Raw genomic sequence first — 18,183 nt, forward strand, 5'->3', positions numbered from 1 at the left:
GTGGCTGTTTTGTGAGCAGCGCAGCGGGACAGTGCTCGTCATGGCCCCAGCACAGGGATCGGGGACATTTCCCTCCCGAGCTCGGTTTCTCCGCTGGGACCGGCGGTGACAGCCCACCCGACTGTGGGAGAGGCCAAATTGCTTTCCTTTCCTACTGCACTTTCGACAGGGTTGCTGGTACTGCATCCATCCCACGTCACCCTTCCTCCTCCGTCCCCTCCTGCCGGGGTGTGAGGCTGGGTTCCTGCGGGGAGGTCGGGGCAGCTCTGTGTGTAAGGCAGAGAAATTCCCCCATATTGGTCTTGGCAGAAGAGACAGGCACCAGATTCAATTAAGTCTCAGGGCTTTCAAGGTAATTTTTTTCCCATGGCAGCTCCTGAGGAACATCCTCAGTAATAGCTCAGCATCCCCAGCACTGGGTGGGACAGGAGGGACAGACCAGTCTCCCAATTTCTGCAGGCTCCTGGCCACCAGCACTTTAACCCTCTGCTCACAGATGTATGCAAGGATCCCCATGCAGCAGCAGCCCTGCGTGGAGCAGGAGAAACAGGGAGGCGGTCCAGCGGGGAGGTGACAGCCATAGCCAAGTTAAAGCAGTGACAACAGTTATCTCCCCCACTGATGTCAGGTGGGCTGAGATTTTCCACATGCCTCAGAGCAGGATGAAGGCAGGCAGATAGGGACGGGGTGCTGACTTCCCTGATAGCGTGAGAACGCCGCTGTGCAGCCGGCGATCAGATGGGAGCTGGTGGGTGTCAGTGATGTGGCAGAATTTGTGCATGCTCCCAGGCTGCCACAGCCCCAAATGGTACCTGAGCTGAATGGGGTTCTGGTTTCTGGGCAGGGTAAGGGTGCCTGAGGAGGGCACGAGCTCTTCCCCGGGCTAGGATCATCATCGCAGACTTGGGGTAGGTTCCTGGAGGGGAACAGACTCTCCTCTGGCCAGTCTGTCAGATGGGCACAAGCTGGATGCATAGTTCATCTGGAGAATTTTGAGAACTACGGATAAAAAGTATGAAGAAAGTGCAAATTTTTTCTTATTATCTTAGAAAGCCAAGAATGACCTTTTGTTTAGCACTTAAGCTCTCCAGTGCATTTTGGACAAGACTTTTAAAGATACCTGGGTGCCTGATTCCCAGGGTTACCTGCACAAATACCGACCTCTGTAACTGAACACTTGTGTAGGCAAATGTCACTGGCACCAAGAGACGTGCCTATACTGCTCCTCGGTGCAATGCTCATCTTCTCCATTTCTCTGTCCACAGGGGATTTCCAGCCTATTTGCATAGGAATAATCCTGTTTCTCAAGCGTGCGGGTGGTGCGGAGCTGTGGCAGCCCATTGCCTGGGGAAGGTAAATTGGTGATGGCCCCCCGGGTGGATGTGGCTCAGGTGGTTGCTGCAGCTGGCTGCCATCCTTCGGGCAGGAGGAGCTGGGATGGACAGTGTCTCCCAGCAGCGCTTGAGGCTTAGATCCACATGGCTGCAGTTCAGGGACCGTAGCAAGATCATTCAGACCTGTACACTGGAGCTGCAAGCACGGACAGGATGTTCTCGAGGGCTCACCAGTGCTGGTGATCCGTGGGTGGGAGATGTGTCAGAGGGGTTCATCCCAGCTGCAGTGGGGTGCGGGGAGGCTGGAGGCTGATGGCAGCTGTGCACAGATGAAGTGATGGAGCACAATGCACCGTTGCAGGAGGGATGGCAGGTCTTGCCTGTCCTCTGCGTGAGGACTCCCCAGGGCCTGGCATGAGCCTTCCTCCTGCCCGCCCCGTGATGCCCGCTCCTCTGAGGCCGGTACCTGTGCTGCCGATCACATCCGCAGCTCCAGGATGTGGGCATCGCCTGTCGCCTGCTCTCAGCGTGGGATCTGCGATGCTGGATGACACGGCAGAAACGTGTGCAGTATTTAGGCCGTGCTCAGCGCTGAGGGCAGGGGGATGGGAATTCATTAGTGGTGCCTTGTCTCTTTTAATCAGGAGGCAGGTGATGCTTCTGCTCGGGTCTGGGGACGGGGTGAGTGATGGAAGTTGCTGCAGGGGCACATCCTGAGCGGGGAGGGCGGATGGGGCTAGCGATGTTTGAAAGGTATCCATACCCGGGAGAGGAAGGCGGTATTTAGGGTGCCCTAGCACGGGTGAGACGTTGCAGAACAGACAAATCAAGAAGATACCCAGGGAAAGCCCCTTGGGGGAAAGCCCCTGAGCAATGCCCAGCCTTGAAGCTTGCAAAGCCAGGCAGCACAGCCCACCGTAGGAACAATATCAGCTGCTGTGGGAAGGGAGGGATGCCATGATCTCCTCCAGCTCTGACTCTGATACTGAAACGTTAATTGTAGTACAAAAAACTACATTTCCCAGTTTCCCTTGCAGCCCAGGGGAATAAGCAATTGGAAGATTTAAATAGACCAGGCCAGAAGCAACCAACCTTTGGCACAATGCTTTTCCCTCCTCTTCTTCCAATCTATTGGCTGTTTAACCTTTTTCCCTGGCACTGGAGTGGCTGCCAAGCCTGGCATTAATTTTCCTTCCAAGCTTGCTAGGCCCATGAAGTAAACAGCCATGTGCATTCCTTACTCTATATTTAACAGCTGCAGACTGTGCTGGGGGCAACTGCAACAGAGGGGAACCTTTGTAGCTTCCCAGATTCACAGCTCGTGAGGGTGGGTGTGGGGGAAGCTTTCTGCAGGGAGAAAAAGGATTTCTCTCCTTGCCAGTATTTGCAAAGCAGGTTGTGTTAGGGAGAGACTGCAATGCCAGCATCCCAGCCACGGTCCAGGGCAAGAGACAGGAACAATGTCCTCAACAGGGCTGAGTTCCTCTCCCTGAATCAACCCTTGAAGGGGAACCAGGAAAGCCGGAGCTCCAGCAGAAAGCAGAGTGCCCAGGCTGGGGCAGCTGGTGCCGTGAACAGCAACCCCAAGGAGCGGAGGCAGTCGCAGCAGCTGCCCGAAGAGGACTGCATGCAGCTCAACCCCTCCTTCAAGGGAATCGCCTTCAACTCCTTGCTGGCCATCGATATCTGCATGTCTAAGAGGCTGGGAGTCTGTGCTAACAGAGCCTCCTCCTGGGGTGGTGCCCGCTCCATGATTAACCTCCTGGGGATAACAGGGCACGGGATCCCCTGGATTGCGGGTACGCTCATCTGCCTGGTGAAGAGCAGCACGCTGGCAGGTCAAGAGGTCCTCATGAACCTGCTGTTAGGTGAGTGGCAAACCTCCCTCCCCACCGGGAAAGCCCAGCCCTGGTCATAAGGGACAGCAGCATTAGGACTCCTCCTCTGACTGCTCCCAGCCATCGATGTGGCAAGGAAGCAGCGAGTGACCTTTGGGGTGAATGCCGCACTTATCGTCCGTCTCGGTCCTGATACCGTGGGTGATGGATGTAGCAAAAAGTTGTCTAAGAGGGATGGAGGAATCCTGGTAGCTGGTGACACCCATGGAGTAGGGGCAGGTCCCTGGTCCTGTGTGGCGAAGGGTTGTCCAGTCAGACTAAGGAAGTGCCTGTGATGTGCAGGTGGATACCAGCAGCGATGGCTTTTATTTAATCTATGGTCATGTGTCTTGGTGGTTTGATAGGTGGGGAAAACATAATGATTTTAATCTTTAATCTGTGGATCAGAGCCTGAGGATATCCTTGAGAAAAAAAGAGTTCCATACCCTCACAACCTTCTTGAGCAGATCCTGGCTCTATGTCTCAGCCACCGCGTGATGGAGTCCTGTCTCCTTTCCTGCTGTGGTTTGATCTCACATCCTCCTTCCCACGAGGACTTTTCTTGCTGCTGTCCCCATTTCCATGCACTAATTTGACCCAAAGGCTGTGCAGACGGGCTGGGATCTCTCTGGCTCTCCTGCTAGTCCTTTCTTGTGTGGTGGTCGGTGTCCTTGTTTCTGGACATTGGAACCTGTTAAATGAGATAGATGCCTTCTGAGTTGAGCAGAGCCCATCCCACCCATGTGGACTGATGTCCCACCAGTGACCAGGCTGAGCCCTAGGCATGACTTGCCTTAGATCTTGGCCCCAACCCACCCTGGCTGTGTCTACCTGAGGACCTTGCTCTCCTCTCTCTTCTGCCCTTGGCATGGGACATAGTTATCATATTTTTCGTTGTGACTAATTACTATCTCATGCAGCTGTGATCTGCCCTAGTGGTTCACCCTCCCCCAAAAAACAGCGATCTGAGCTTCTCTTTTGGTCGGTAAGAGAAATGGAAAACACTAGATTTAGGCCTTTGCCTCTCAGAGAGCCTTTTGGGGGGACATAGGGACAGCTTATTTCAGAGGCGCCTCAGGAAAGGGATGTCCTGTATGCAGGGGCTGACTGCGAAGTGATATGGGCTCTGCAAGCTAGCCTTAGAGTTTTTTTCACAAATTCATCCTTCAGAGAGGGCAAAGATTGTGCTGAACTGGCTTGAAAAGCACAGTGGTAGCTGCCTTTTCTCCCCTCTGCCTTTGAAAGAGGCTGTCCTCGTGCTGTGACATCTAATGAAGGGAGGCCATCACAGGGAAGAAGCCAGAATAGCATTGGTGTGATGCAGAACCCGCCGATGTCAGCAGTTCTTCCAGGGGCTCCTCAGTGTGCTGGGTCAATCTCTCACTGAGAAAAGAAGCTCCATTTAAAAGGGCACGAGGATGAAATAGTAGGTGACTAACATTAACCGGCATTTTTCCAGATGTCTCTTGACCTGAGAGCCTTTGACAGTTTTGGAGCCTGAAAACCGACCTCTTTGACTCCAAAGTAGTTGAGATCCTCATAAAGACCTAATGCCACTTTTGGCTTAAAAACAGGAATGGTTTTCTCGCCCTTCTGTTGCCATGTGCAGGGACCAAATACAAAGCCTCTGGGTTGCGTTGAAACTTTGAGTTTCAGGTGGTCTCTGGAAGAGCTCAGTCCTGCACCACTACCTGCATCTCCAGGTCTCCTGAGCAAAAATGTGCTGCCTAGGGGCAACTGGGGGGGGGTGTGTGTGTGTTCTGAAGTCTTGTTCCCTTGCCTAGATGCATTATTCCCACCCCTCTTCTCCACCTGCCAAGAAATAAAATAGTTAAATTGTGCAAAGGACTAGTTTACAACATGACTTGACAGCTCCGTAGGTCTGGCATCCTCCAAAGAGCTCCACTTTGCCCTCCAGTACACAACGTTGACCAGTGGTACTGACCAAGGTGCCCTGAGCCTCAGCAGGACTTGTGTCACCCCACAGAGCAGATCTCTGCTGTGAGCATGGCCTTGGTTTGATATTTAAGATTGCAGTCAGAAACTCCAAGTATCCAAGCAGCTGCTGCCCTAATACCTGCATTGGTGATGGAAGAAAGAGTCTGGCTGGGGAGTGTGGGGCTCGTGGACCTACAGACATCCCATGAGAAGTGTGGTCTTGTGTAGATAGGAAGGGCACAGCACAACTGCTGCATCTGGCATCCTTGGTCCCTCTCGCTGCTGTTTTCCTGTGGTTCAAATCCATCAGGATGTGGTGTAAAGCCCTCCTGGGTAGGGATGGGTCAAAGGGAGGGGAACCTCCTGGTGCTTCCCTGGTCTCCTGGGAAGAGGGAAGCAGGGAAGTTGGGGTTATCTACGATACCCCTTCCCTACCTCCCCTGGCTCTTCTCCCTTCCCCCCGTTTGCTGAGAGTTTGATACATCAAGCAGAATTTCTGATGCAGTCTCTGGGCAGGGAGCCAGCCCATCATAGAGCACTTGTTTCGGATTTGCAATCAGGCTTTCAAGGCGAGGAGACAGGAGACTGCTGAAATGGGACTGGGAACCTGGCAGAAGCACCGCTGCAGATGGGGGGGGGGGGGGGGCACTTGCGCCTGAGGAGCTCTTGGCAGGAGCTTTGCCAATGCATGCGGGAGCATTTAGGGTGAGGGGATCTGACCCTGGGATGCTCCATCCATCCCAACTGCAGATGTTGATTAGCAACCCCAAGCAATGTTTTCCCTCCATGTTTGTCATCTGTGATGGAATTTATTGATTCTCCTCATCGTAATCTTTTCCAGCAAATGCCAAACAGCCAGAGAAGCACGCTCACAGCCTGTAACTGAAAAGATGGAAGAAATATCTGTGCCCACTGTAAAAATCCCTCTGCCAGAATGTGCTTTCAGGAAGACTGCCTCAGCATTGCCAGCCCTGGCTGTTGAAGAGTCAGGAAGAAAGTCTGCACCCCCTGGCCAAATTGAGAAAATCATAACTCAGGAAACCCCCCCAGTTTTAGAGTTCATTTGATTCATCTGCCGGTGTTGGAACTTTTAGGACTGTTCAGGCTCTTCTCTGCAACCACAAGGATTTCATGAAAACTGAGGTGCTTAGAAAATCATTTGAACCTTTTGCAATCAGGGGAAAACAGATATAAAACTTTCACTAAAACTCCCAGATCTGCTCCAGAACCAGACAGAAACTCCATTAAACCCTGGGGGAAGCAGTACCTCGGTTTCTGGTTCTGACCCATCTGGTGAGGATATGGATCCAAATTTAGTGATTCATTGACTGCAAAGCCAGCAAAGAACATTTGGCTCATCGATCTAACCCACGGCAAAATACAGGCTGTAGCACATCCCTTAATTTATTCCTGTTCAATTTGTTAAGGGAAAAAACCCAAACACTCAATCTGATGTACAATTACAAGTGAGGCTGAACTTGTCAGAATCATTTCTCTATTACTGCAGTGGCAGGTATTCTCACAAGCGCTTTGCTTTTAGTTTGACTCTCCTCTATCCTCCATTGCATCTGCATACCCTCATCTCTTCAGCTGAATAGCTCTTTTAGCCAACATCTCTTCTGCCTTTCAATATTTTGGATAGTGCTCAAGTCATTTTTTCACCTCCTATTTATTAAGCTAAACAGATTGATCTCGTTAGACTGATGGTCTTTCCAGTTCCAGGGACCTTCTTACTGTGATGGGGACGGAATATGGTCGTCTACCCAAAGTGGTCACTCCGGTGAGGTCCACCTATTGCGTTTAGAGCCAAATCTCCACCTGATGCAGTGAACCTTGTTTAGGTGGCTGTGGTCCAGCCACATGCCTTTGCTGTCGGAGGGTATCTGCTTGGTTAGCCCTTGCACATAAAATACGTGGTGGTGCTCGGTTTGAAACACCAGCCATTAACTGGTTCTGCTTTGGTCACGGCTTTCTAAAATAGGTATTCGGACAAGCACAAGAGAAAGCCCTGGTCTTCTCTTTGCCTGCTGCGTCCCCTGTGTCCAGCTGCTGTCTCAGTGACACAGGTCCCAATCCTCATCCATCACCAGCTGGCTCTGCATCCCACTTCTGAGGGGCGGGTTGGCTCTTTGGTGCTGTCACTAAGCATTTATCACCTTCTAGTAAAGCAGCGCCGCGGGCTGTGGATGTAACATCGTGAGCAGCATGGCAGGCTGAGGATGGGTGGCTTGCCACAGGAGGAGGAAAGGAGGGGAGCCTGGGGTCACTTCTCCACTCCTGAAGGCCAGCAAGAAGACAGTTCTTGCTCTCTCCAGCCTTCTCCTTGAATACTGACCTAGCTTTAGTCTGATCGGAAACCAAGCCATGATACTCTGAGGCATAGTCCCCTGCAGAGCTATGACTTTATCCTAAGCCATATATATATTTATTTTAAAAAATATATAGTTATAAATACATACATATGGCCAGGACTCTGCAGTCACACCCCAGCAGCTTCCAAGCAAGATCAGATTGGCAGGAAAGTGGTGCATTAGGAAGGAAAGAGAGCGAGAAATGCCTTCACCGGGTCTCTCGAGACCCTGCTGACCCTGCTCTAACAATACAGAGGTGCTTCAGGTATTGTCATGCTTTGCTTTGGAGTCGTGTGGTGAAAGTTCAGGTAGTACAGCCCATTGCTGGTAAAGGTCACCGAGTAGATTAAATGCTCAGGCAGTGCAGACAAGCTCGTTCTGTCGAGCCTCAGGGCTTGGCAGCCCAGACCCAGCAGAGAGGCCAGGGGGTTGCACAGCAGATGGATCAGTCCATATGCAGCAGAGCTTGCTAAGCCGAGAGCCCCAGAGATGGTTTGGGGCCAGATGTGTCTATCTTATCCCCCTTTCATTTTCCCACTGTGAGGCTGGGGATTTTCTGAGCCAGATGGGGCAGATGATGTTTCGGCAGGGAAGGGGGGAGTAGCTCGGGAGCTGGTGCCCTGCCTCAACCATCCCCTCCTTGTAAAACCTGCCCCAGGGAGGAGGTTCAGCCCCAGTCCTGCTCCACTCCCAGCCCTGCCAGTGCCCACTGAGATCTCAGCAAGTTTGCCGCACATCTGCCCAGCGAGCTGGAAATATTTAAATGTCAGGTAACCCAACATGACTGACTCGTGGTGGGTGCCAGGCAGAGGGAACAACACAGATGCCCACTCCCTGCATCCAGCATCTAGACACAGGGCCAGCCTGGCATTAAATACTCCTCTTCTTCACATCAGGCTGCTAATCTGCCTCTTGTTTTCCTGCTGAGATACAGCAGTTAAAGTCCCTGGGCCTTTGGTGGGTGCCGTCCTCACCCTTCATCCCCTCACAGCTGATTGAGCTCAGGCATCTCTGAACAGCAAGCAGCACCCAGCTCTCCCGGGTTCCCTGCCCCCTTCCCTTCCTCGCCCACTTCCTCTACAGTAAACGTATACCGATCACTGCAGGGCAGGCTTGTGAGCCTGCAGTGTCCCTTCGGATAAAGGACGGTCAGTGACAGGCTGGCACCCATTTGGCTGTGGCTGGAGCAGGCGGGGGGGGTATTTCCAGGGACCCGCGTAGGGTCCCTGTCAGAGTCATGGTCTGATCAGTCCCTTGGCACCAGTCAGCATCAAGGAGCTCAGGTCCTGGCTGGCCGTTTGGCACTGAGGATGCTGTGAGCCCTGCAGCCGTCAGCGTGCAGCCCTTGGGGAAGCCGCAGTCAGCTGAAATCCAGCCCTCGTGCGAGCAAGCAGGCGAAATGTTCCAGACCCTGAATGCAGAGTGAAAGAGAAAAGAAGTGCGAGGGTTGTCGAATGGGAAGAGGGGGAATAATAACGGCAAATGAGTCATCCTGATGTCTGTCACTCTGCTTCCCCGTGCCCCTGCCTGGAGCTCAAAGGGGACAGTAGCTGTTTCACTCAGGCAGAGCCAGCCCTACCGGAAAAGCTGAGCCAGGCTCTGGCTCAAAGGGGGATCCCGAGAAATGGGTGAGTGTGTTTGCATCTAACGTGCTTTGACAGGAGCAATGATTGGGAAGAGGAAGGTGGAGTTGCTGGGAAGAGCAGTGGGCAGGGACAGCCCATCGGGTATCCCGCTTCAGGCCAGGCTTGGTGGAGGATGGGAGAGGGGAATCAGATGAACTGTGTCTTTTTCCTCCCGTTGGAAGAAGGCTCTGTGTTTTCACCTGGCACACGGTTCTGGTCTCGCTCTCCATGTCTGTCTATACAGGGATGCTGTCAGACCTAGCTGATCTGGGTCTAACGCACCGTGAGATGTCATGGTTGGAGGCCCCCTGAGCACCACAGAATCAGCCCCAATATTTTTTTGCCGATTTGCCCTATTGAAAGCAGTGGGTTGTAAACACAAGCCTAAGCAGCACTGAGTCCGAGCAAGGAGCCCAGCGTTTGTGGGCTGGGAGATGCTGTTGCTCATCAGCCCAAGGCAGTTTTGTTCCTCCAGTTTGTCCCACATGGTGCTGTCATGCTTTGGTGTCTTGCAGCGCATGGTTCTGGGATGTGCTGATGTTACCTGCACTGCTGCCATAGCGTACAGGGGCTTTGCAAGCTGTCAGAGCCCTTCTGGGAGGCAGCTGAGCTGTCCTAGGAGCTGCTGAGCTCATTTTCCCCATCAGCATGAGCCCTTCTCTCTGCGCTCACCCTCTCGCCCGCATCTCGTCCCCAGGCTGCACAGACCCCGCTCAGTAATTGATGCTGGTATACAAATTGCCCAGCTCCCAGAGGCACAGTATTTCCAAGGGGAGAACTCCAGGCAGCCTGTGTTTGTACTCAGGGCTGTTTCTAATCATCTAGGATATAGTGGGTCTATTTTTGGTTTTGGGTTTTGGTTTTTTTTAAATTAATTGCACAATGCTGCTTTCCACCATTTTTTCACCTCCCCGTGGCCACTTACCCCACTCTGCTGCTTGTTCAGCCAAAAAATAACCTCCCCCCAAAATGCCGCAGTGTCTGATTCATTGGTTCTTCAATGTGTCATGCAATCTGTGCCTTTTGTCAGCTCTTACACCTAATAGTACCACATTCAGGGAAGAAAATGGAGTAGAGGAGTTCACTTCCAGAGGAGTGGAGCGCTTCCAGCTGCCGCTGACTCCACTGGAGAGAGGGTGAAGATGCTTTTGAAACCTGCATCTTTCATTAATGTCAACTAGTCAAGGCTGCAAACGGCTCATTTTCCAGGTCAGGGAGCCTAACGCCTGCAGGAGATTTGGGAAGTTCAGAAGCAGGAGGATGGGGCATCTAAGTAAAAAGAAAAATGGAAAAAATGATGAATTCTAATTATGGAGCAAAAAAACCTGTTTCCTGGGAATGGTGACATTTGTCCAAGGTTCACTCCTGAGTGAGGGTGGCTAATCTGGGAACTACAGGACCTTCAAAGCCAGGCTTGGCCCTACAGGTGGCCTCGGCAGCTGTGGTGGGGCGCACATGGCATCTCAGCAGGCTTGGTGTGGCCTCCAGCGCGGTGGGATCCAGGTCAGAGTAGGCTGCAGGCTCTGAAGCCCAGGCCATGAGTTATTGCTGGCTTGTCTCTGCTTTAAAATGGTACTGCAGCTGAGCAGAGGGGTGATGTCTGATGCACATCTGCTCCCACATTTGGGTGCCTCCTGAGCTCACAGGACGGACTCGCTCTTCGTTCCTGGGCATTTACCTCCCCCTTTTCCTCTCCCCGCATGCTCAGCCACGGTGCTGGGAGGCTGCGTCCAGCTTGTGACTCTGTTTCTGATCTCGCGGGCTGGGCTCTGGAGAGCTGCCTTGTCTCACCCCAGCAGCCCCATGTGCATGAAGTCATGTGAATGACGGCTGCAGGAGCAGATGAGGCCAAGGGCTTTTCTGGCTTTCTCCTTTTTTTTCCTCCCCCCTCCTGCCCCTAGCACTGCACCCACGTTGTTTTTCAGCAACAGTTTTGGTAACATGTTTGTATAAACATCTCAGCTGGAATCTGCCTCCATCCCTGGAGATGCTGCCTGGCTCCGACCTGGGGCAGGTGATGCCCCCCCGAGGATGCTCACCCCATGCTCAGCCTCTTCCAGCCCCCGCTCCGTAAGGAATCGCAGCAGAAATGGCACCTGGGGCACTGGGACAGACAGGACCTTACGGTGACAGGGAACATCCAACTCTTTCGGCTTCCCTTAAATACGAGCTTTGGGGTTTGGCTTGGTCCTGCTGCGGCGATGCTTCAGGTTTGTCCTTGTTCCCTGCCTGCACAGCCCTGGCCTCTCTGCTCGCCTCCACTCTTAATGGGCTCCTAACATTTGGTGGTAGGAGCAAGGCAGATAATTGTTTTCCTTTTCTTATTAATAGATATAAAACGTCTGCCCAGGGGGCTCGCTTTCAGCTCGTTTAATGTGCGTCTGATGCCAGATGTTGGCTATTTACAATACCAAGGTGATCTCTGACGCTAAAATTGTCGCAGGCAGACAAGACTTGCTCTTGGGTTGGCACTTTAAGGAAGTTTTAGATGTTAATAGAGCTTTTTGTGATCGGATGGTTTTGCAGTGGAAATCTGAAGGATTGTTTCCCTTAACCCCAGGTTAAAGGGGAAATTCTGAATCTTTTTCAGAAAAACATGAAAGGAGCGATGGGCAAGAGCTAATTCTTCCTTTGCTCTTTTAAATCCAGTGCTCCCGGGGTTTTACACCCAATGCTGCCTGTGCTTTAAATCCAATGCTACCTGGATCTGGGGGAAGCGCATGATGAAAAAATGCTCAAAATGAAAATTTCTTGCTCCTCTCATCTCACCCCTTGGTCAGGTGGCTCTCTGCCATCTCTGCTACATCTCTGACAGCCCGGTCCGTCTCCAGGGAGCAGCATTGCAGGAGTGCAGACTGATAAATCAGCTGCAGGGTCCCTTCTGTGCTCTCTCCCAGGGCTATATTTCCTCCAGCCTTCAGTCATGTCGGCCTGGAGGATTTGCATGTCTCTGCATTACGGACAGGGGAAGGGCAGACCGAAGGGGACGATGCCGGTTTGCAGGTGGCTGCAGCTGCACTGGTGGGTTGCAAGGTGAAGGGGCTTTGGATACAACTGCTTTGGTAGCCAGCAGGTGCCTTTCCCAGTGCAGGACCACCAAGGACACCTATGAGAAAATTAACCCCTTAGCTGCGGATTGCCGGCACGGATGTGCCTAGCTGAGGAGGGAGGATTTGGTTTGCATTGAGCTGAATCAGCAGAGGGGGGAAAAGCAAGCGAGCCGAAGTCCAAGCAGGTATGTAGGTCAAGGAATTGCAAGGGAATAGGACCTGGGCCGCTGAGCTGAGCAACGGCACCGCTTGTATCTGATTCTGAAGGATGGGCCGTTGGCAGCGCTGTCAGCAGCAGTGCTTCGTGCTGATTCACTCTGGCAGCGCCTGGCCGCCGGCAGCAGCAACAGCAGCGGGAGAGGACAGGGGCACAGCGCGGCTCCCTGGGGCTTTGCAGGGGGGTCTGCTGAGACCCAGCGCTGAGTGAGGGCGGTGGGACCCCCCATGCCTTGGGGGCCGGCACAGGGCAGGCTGCTGGGGCTGTTTCGTAAAGAAGTTGCCTCACGGAAGGAACAGAAAGTGCAAGGGGAAGTGACAGAAAAAGCACCAGATGGAGGGATCTTTGGGGTGTTTTTTTTTAACGGCAAATTAACCCTCGGTTTTAATGCTGTCATGCCTTCAGATCTTGAAATGTGGGCAAATGAGGCTTTCTGCTTTCTGTGCATCATTTGACAAAAATCAAACCTAGCAGTACTGAAGGCCCATTTTATTCATCTTCTGAATGAAAGGATTATTAAAACAGCTCTTTGGCTTGTTCTCCATGCCCTGAATACTTCCATGCACACATGCCTGCATCCCTCAAGTTGCCCTGACATCACCTTTGACTGGAAGAAAAATCTTGTAAGTGCATAATGCTGACGGACAATGGTGAACACCATGTGTCACTGAAGTACATGATGTTTGCGCTACTGATCTACGGGCGGTTTGGTGGGGAATGCTCTGTAGCGGGTATATTGAACACCATGGAGGAGATACTGGGGATCCTTCAGGGTGCCCAGGCTGGTTCCCGAGTCCTGGCTGGGCTCCTCAGCAATGCAATAAGCTGCTGACTTCAGCAGGAACAGCTTGGGCCAGAGTCTTCTCTTGGCAGCGCTGGTGCATCATCTCTCTGAAATGAATGTGCAGGTCTGGGCTCCCGAGATTGCGTCCCAGCGCTTCGGCTCTTGCTCAGCTCTTGTCCAGGGTGAGACAGGACTGGTGGGCAATGCAGCCCATGAGCTCCGCGAATCAGCTCCTGAAGCACTTTGCTGAATTGGGGCCATGGGGGGGCGGGGGGGGAATGTGTGTGTCACCTTGGTGGGGTGAGGAGCTGGGCTAGGGGGTGATTTAGGAAGCCCAGCCTGAGCAGAGCCCCGTAATGGCAGGCCAGCCCCAGCGCTTTGTTACCCTTGGTGGCTGCGAGCCATGCTGACGACATTCAGCCTTAGCAGGAAACTGTGGTGAGTGGATGCTCCAGGGCTCTGCACCCTGTGTTTGGAAATCCCCTCTGCCTTTCTCCCCCTCAAACAGCCCCCCAAAATAATATCAGCAAATCTTAAAGTGCAGAGAACTGCTCTGCTCAAACAGCATTAGGGTCCCTTGCCACGGGCTCCAGCCCTTCCCCCTGCTTTCTCCTCATCTGCCGGTCCCATTGGGCGGGCTCTGAGCAGAGTCCCCAGCTGTCCTGGCCCTCCTAAGCCCATCTCTACTGCTACAGGGCCAGTGTTGTCACCAGCCTCCTGGCATCCCTCTGCCACCTGGGCCCTCACCGCCTTGTTTCAGATGCCACCTGTGAACCTTTTCTTCGTGTCAGCCTCCTGCCTCTTGGGGTGTGTGAGTCCCACTGCTGCCTGGGCTGCCGTTCCCGCTAGCAAGGAGCTGGTGCCCAGACCTTTTCCTCTGCTCCTTCTCCCCTCCACAGCTCTGAGAGCCCAGGAGCGGCTCGGGCAGGACCTGGTGGGCAGGAGGTCCAGGGAGGTCCTGCTGTCCACCATTCCCATGCAAGATGCCCTGCAGATGGGGAAGAAAAATAGCCCTCCCATAAGGAGAGAGTTTGGCCGGGATAAATATCAACTCCTTCCCAAAGTGATGCCGGGGGCTGGCTGTGCAGAGGTGGCACGCCGCGGGAGGCGGGTGAGCAGAGCCACCGTGACAGCTCCTCGCTTCGCAGCTCCTGCCAGGTGCCGAGCAGGCAGGAGGAGCCGCCTGCCTCTGACGTGCCATCTCATCTCCCATCCCCGCACTGCCATCCATCCTCCTGAAACCTTGTCAGGTCTCAAGGAATGGTCTTTATCAGGGCCCAGGAACCAGACAACTGGCCCCTTGCGTTCCTGCTGAGGGAGCAGGCTGTGCTCGTGACGGTATATATTTCCCTGTCATTGCTGCAAGGAGCTGAAATCAGCACTCTGACTAATTAGGAGGGCTGGGGAAAAGCAGATGAGGGGATTAAAGAAGAAAAATAAAATTGATGCTAGGAAATAGAAATGACAGTACCTGTCGGCTGGGGCAAAGGGGGTGGGATGAAGAGGGGGATGATGAAGACAAGTGTTGATGGGTTTCACTCCCAAAGCAGTTAGGGAAGAAAGCTGATTTGGTGTTGAGACCTGTGGCAGAAGCCCTTCCTCTTAATTATGTGGCATTTCCCTTGGCTCGCTGTCTCCTAATGCTCTTTTCTTGGTGAAATCTGCCAGTGCAATGCGGTCCCGCTGACTGGGGCTGGGCAGGAGGGAGGTGGTGGGCTCGGGAGAGGACAAGGAACACCACCAGAAAGTGCCATGGGCACCTCTGCTTCCCTCTGACTGCTCACTGCAGCCTGGTCACCCCAGCACAGAGCCACCCCAGGTAGGGGTACGTCCTTGCTGCACAGGGTTTCTAAAGCACGAGGTGGAGAACAGAAACAAAGACACCCAGTCTGGTGGTTTGAGGGCCAAAAGAGTTTTAATTTTAGCTTTGCCAGTTGCTCTCTTCCTCCCCAGGCGGGTTGCTTGCCTCTGTGGTTTGGGTTTCTCCTCTGTGAGCTGATGATAACGGTAATTGCCATCTCCATGGGTGAACTGGGAGGGTTAATTAACCCCCTGGGAGGGTGGTGATCTGAGGATGAGGGGGGTTGCGTGCAGCTGAACCATGGACACCTGGCTGGAATGGAATCCAAACCTTTATTTAAAGACAGCGACAATCCTTGAATGGTCTGCCTTGAGAATTGCCCTTGACTCTGCTTCTGTCTCTGACCTTTCTCTCCTCGTCTCTCCTTTTGTAGCCCTGCTTCTAGACATTATGATTGTGGCTGGTTTGCAGAAGCTGGCCAAGCGGAAGGGCCCGTATGACATCAACCCTGGCTTGTTGGACTACCTGACCATGGACACCTACGCGTTTCCAGCCGGGCACGCCAGCCGAGCGGCCATGATCTCCAAGTTCTTCCTCAACCACCTAGTCTTGGCCATTCCTCTCCGGATCCTGCTGGTCCTCTGGGCCCTCTGCGTGGGCTTTTCCCGCGTCATGATCGGACGGCACCACATCACAGATGTCCTGTCTGGCTTTGTTTTTGGCTACTTACAGTTCAGGCTGGTGGAGTTGATATGGATGTCTTCCAACACGTGTCAGATGTTGATATCCATCTGGTGAACATGGGGACTTGATGCCTTTCCACTGGAAACTAACGGATACTTTAAGAGTCTCCCTCCCAGTATTTTCTACATGTTGTTTGTTGGAAGCAGTTGTAACTTCCATGAGTAGTGGCGTTTTTTAATGTTGCTTCCCCACCTGAAAAAACCCACACGTTTCTTGCAATGGATTGGGTTTTAGCAATCAAGGGCTGTAAATGTGTTTTGGCCATATTCTCAAACTGTGTTTGGACAGCAACCTAATTATGCTTTACAGGTGAGAGAAATGAGCTACATGTCTGCCTAGTTTGGGTGGTTCACATCAGCACCTTGATATGTCCTCAGGATGGGCGGTGCCTGAGAGCTTCCTGAGAGCACGTTCGTTAACTTTTTTGAGGCTAAATGATTTTTGCCACAGTGCTTTTTCTTTTTGTAAGCCCAGCAGTTGTGTCTTGTACAGAGTCAGGACGCTGCCAGCACTTCACAGATAATAAATAATCATAAAAATCCTGCCCTGTTTGGTTCTTATCATGAGAGAAGGGACAAAAGCCGGTTCAGTGTAGCTTTGAGATACGTGTTCAACTTAGAGCAGGTGCTGCAGTCTTTCTGACTGAGGGGATGCAAACGATCACTTAAATGGTTTGTTTTGGATGGGATGGACCTAGATGGGTGCTCATGGTGCTGTTAGGTGACATGCTGAAGCCGGCCTTTCATCCCCTGTTCAAAAATCTGGTCCATGAGAGCACATGTGGGGTTTTTGGTCTGGTCAAGGACAGATACAAGTTGCCCATTTTCACCCTGGTAGGGAGTAACTGAATAGACAGTGTGATGGATCATGGTGATTTTGCAAAGCAGGTCTAGATACACAGCAGAGAGTCTTTTTCTACCTCTTCATGGCCATGACTTTATAATTATGCCAAATGATGCTGTAGATGGGAATTTCCAAGCGCTGACTGCTTTCTGGTACACACAGCAATGCATGTGAGCTGGAGGATGGCCGGTACCCCGCCTCTGCTCGCTTGGCTGTAACCTCGTACCGGTAAATTCTGAACATTTCTGTGCCTCACCCTGTATGAAATGACAAGAGTGTTCCTGACCCTCCTTGATTGCATGGCTGAGCTAACTGATGTCTGAGATTACTGAATATAGAGTTTGATGCCCAGACGAGGTGCCGTTGCTATCCATTATTGACAAGCAGTCACCTTGAAACCTGGCAGACCTTTACCAGGTGATGGCCATGCCCAACGTGGTGTCTCTGAAACTGACCACCCCCCACGAGTCAGAAAATCCCATATTTTGCACAGAACCTTCCAGTTCTCTGTGGTTTCTCTGTCTTTAGAAGAGAGTTGGATGTTTGGCAGGTGATGGACACTTCCAGACTCAGCACCTTCCCTGGCTGGATGCATCCTGCAGAATGAAGGGATCCTGTCATCCGTGTCCTCCTGTCTGTCCCAAGTGAGCAAAATGCACCTGGTTTGCAAGGCCAGGGAGCAATCAGCTGGATCTTGTGCTCTCATCTGTCCCTGCATGTTGGGGAGCCTCTTCCTACAGGGGCTGCTGGTAAGAAGACATTCAGATAATGACTGTCACAAGCTGCTAACATTTGTTGCTCTTTGATAATTAATATGAAAAGAAGCTAAACAGAAAATCTATCCCTGGCACACATCTCCAGCAGGGATGTCAGTGCACAGCCCTGGGAGCTGCTGACTTCCCATGCTGCCTGCTCCGAGGCTGGAGCAGAAGCATGGTAAGGAGGGCTCCTGTGGCCTTTAAAATTGAGCCTCCTGCAGAGCTCTGGGGGTGGGCTGTGTGAGGGTCCCTTGGGAAGGGCTGTCACAGAGTGTGTTCAGGAAAGGGGAGAGCTCCAGGTCTTGCCAGTTATCCCCGGAGGCTGGCGGGTTGGTGTAGCAGCAGGCAGAGCAGCAGGGGGTGGGGATGGGGGGGTGGGGGGTGGTCGGTGCTGCCCCGCTCCCCTGCTGCTGTTGTTTAATTGGGGAGTGCTGCTGCGGGTGGGAGCAGAGATGTGCTACTGCGCCTGGCCTCTGCCAGGGATTTTCTTTGCCAACCTCCTTCTCCTGCAAAGACTTATGTGAAGTGAGCTATGGTGCTTTCTCTTTGTTCCAGGCATTATTATGCTCGGCAGAGCTTCTCCTCACCCCGTGGAAGGATGGAGGCATGTTACTGCAGCTCTGATGGCATGGGTATGCACCTATGCGTAGCTGGAGATGGTGGCTACCTGAAGAGGCAGGGAGCAGGGGAAGACTTTGCCCTGATTGCTTTGTGGGAAGCTCACACTTTGCAGCTGTAGGTTTTATTGAACCTTTGCAAATAGGCTGGAGGCATCTACAGCCATGTCACTGGGTCCAGGTCTCCTTGCACTTGCAATGTCTTCTGGTACATCCAGGATGGTTTTGGAGGAGTTACTTTGCT

At 52.7% G+C, this 18,183-nt stretch overlaps 1 protein-coding gene across 3 annotated transcripts; it reads left to right on the forward strand.

The window, feature by feature from the left end:
• Positions 1 to 2,464: 2,464 nt before the first annotated feature.
• LOC104634382 (inactive phospholipid phosphatase 7) lies at positions 2,465 to 17,973 on the forward strand. Of its 3 annotated transcripts, XR_012838468.1 has the most exons (3): positions 2,472 to 3,202; positions 15,411 to 17,031; positions 17,115 to 17,973. XR_012838468.1 is itself a non-coding variant. In XM_075772242.1 (2 exons), the coding sequence occupies exons 1-2, from the start codon at positions 2,752 to 2,754 to the stop codon at positions 6,029 to 6,031; spliced, it is 492 nt and encodes a 163-aa protein (XP_075628357.1). In that variant the 5' UTR covers positions 2,465 to 2,751; the 3' UTR covers positions 6,032 to 7,669. The 3 variants fall into 3 exon arrangements, 2 of the variants coding, with proteins under 2 accessions (XP_075628357.1, XP_075628356.1); XM_075772242.1 differs by lacking the exons at positions 15,411 to 17,031; positions 17,115 to 17,973 and adding an exon at positions 5,991 to 7,669 and having other exon boundaries at positions 2,465 to 3,202; XM_075772241.1 differs by having other exon boundaries at positions 15,411 to 17,973.
• The last annotated feature ends 210 nt before the right edge of the window (positions 17,974 to 18,183 follow it).

Source organism: Balearica regulorum, chromosome 20, assembly GCF_011004875.1.
Source record: "Balearica regulorum gibbericeps isolate bBalReg1 chromosome 20, bBalReg1.pri, whole genome shotgun sequence".
Taxonomy (NCBI): Eukaryota; Metazoa; Chordata; class Aves; order Gruiformes; family Gruidae; genus Balearica; species Balearica regulorum.

Coding starts and splice junctions, on each gene's coding strand:
- LOC104634382 (XM_075772241.1), top strand. CDS start 2,752: ATGCCAGCATCCCAGCCACGGTCCAGGGCAAGAGACAGGAACAATGTC. Junction 3,203..15,410: donor CCTCATGAACCTGCTGTTAG/GTGAGTGGCAAA, acceptor CTCCTTTTGTAG/CCCTGCTTCTAGACATTATG.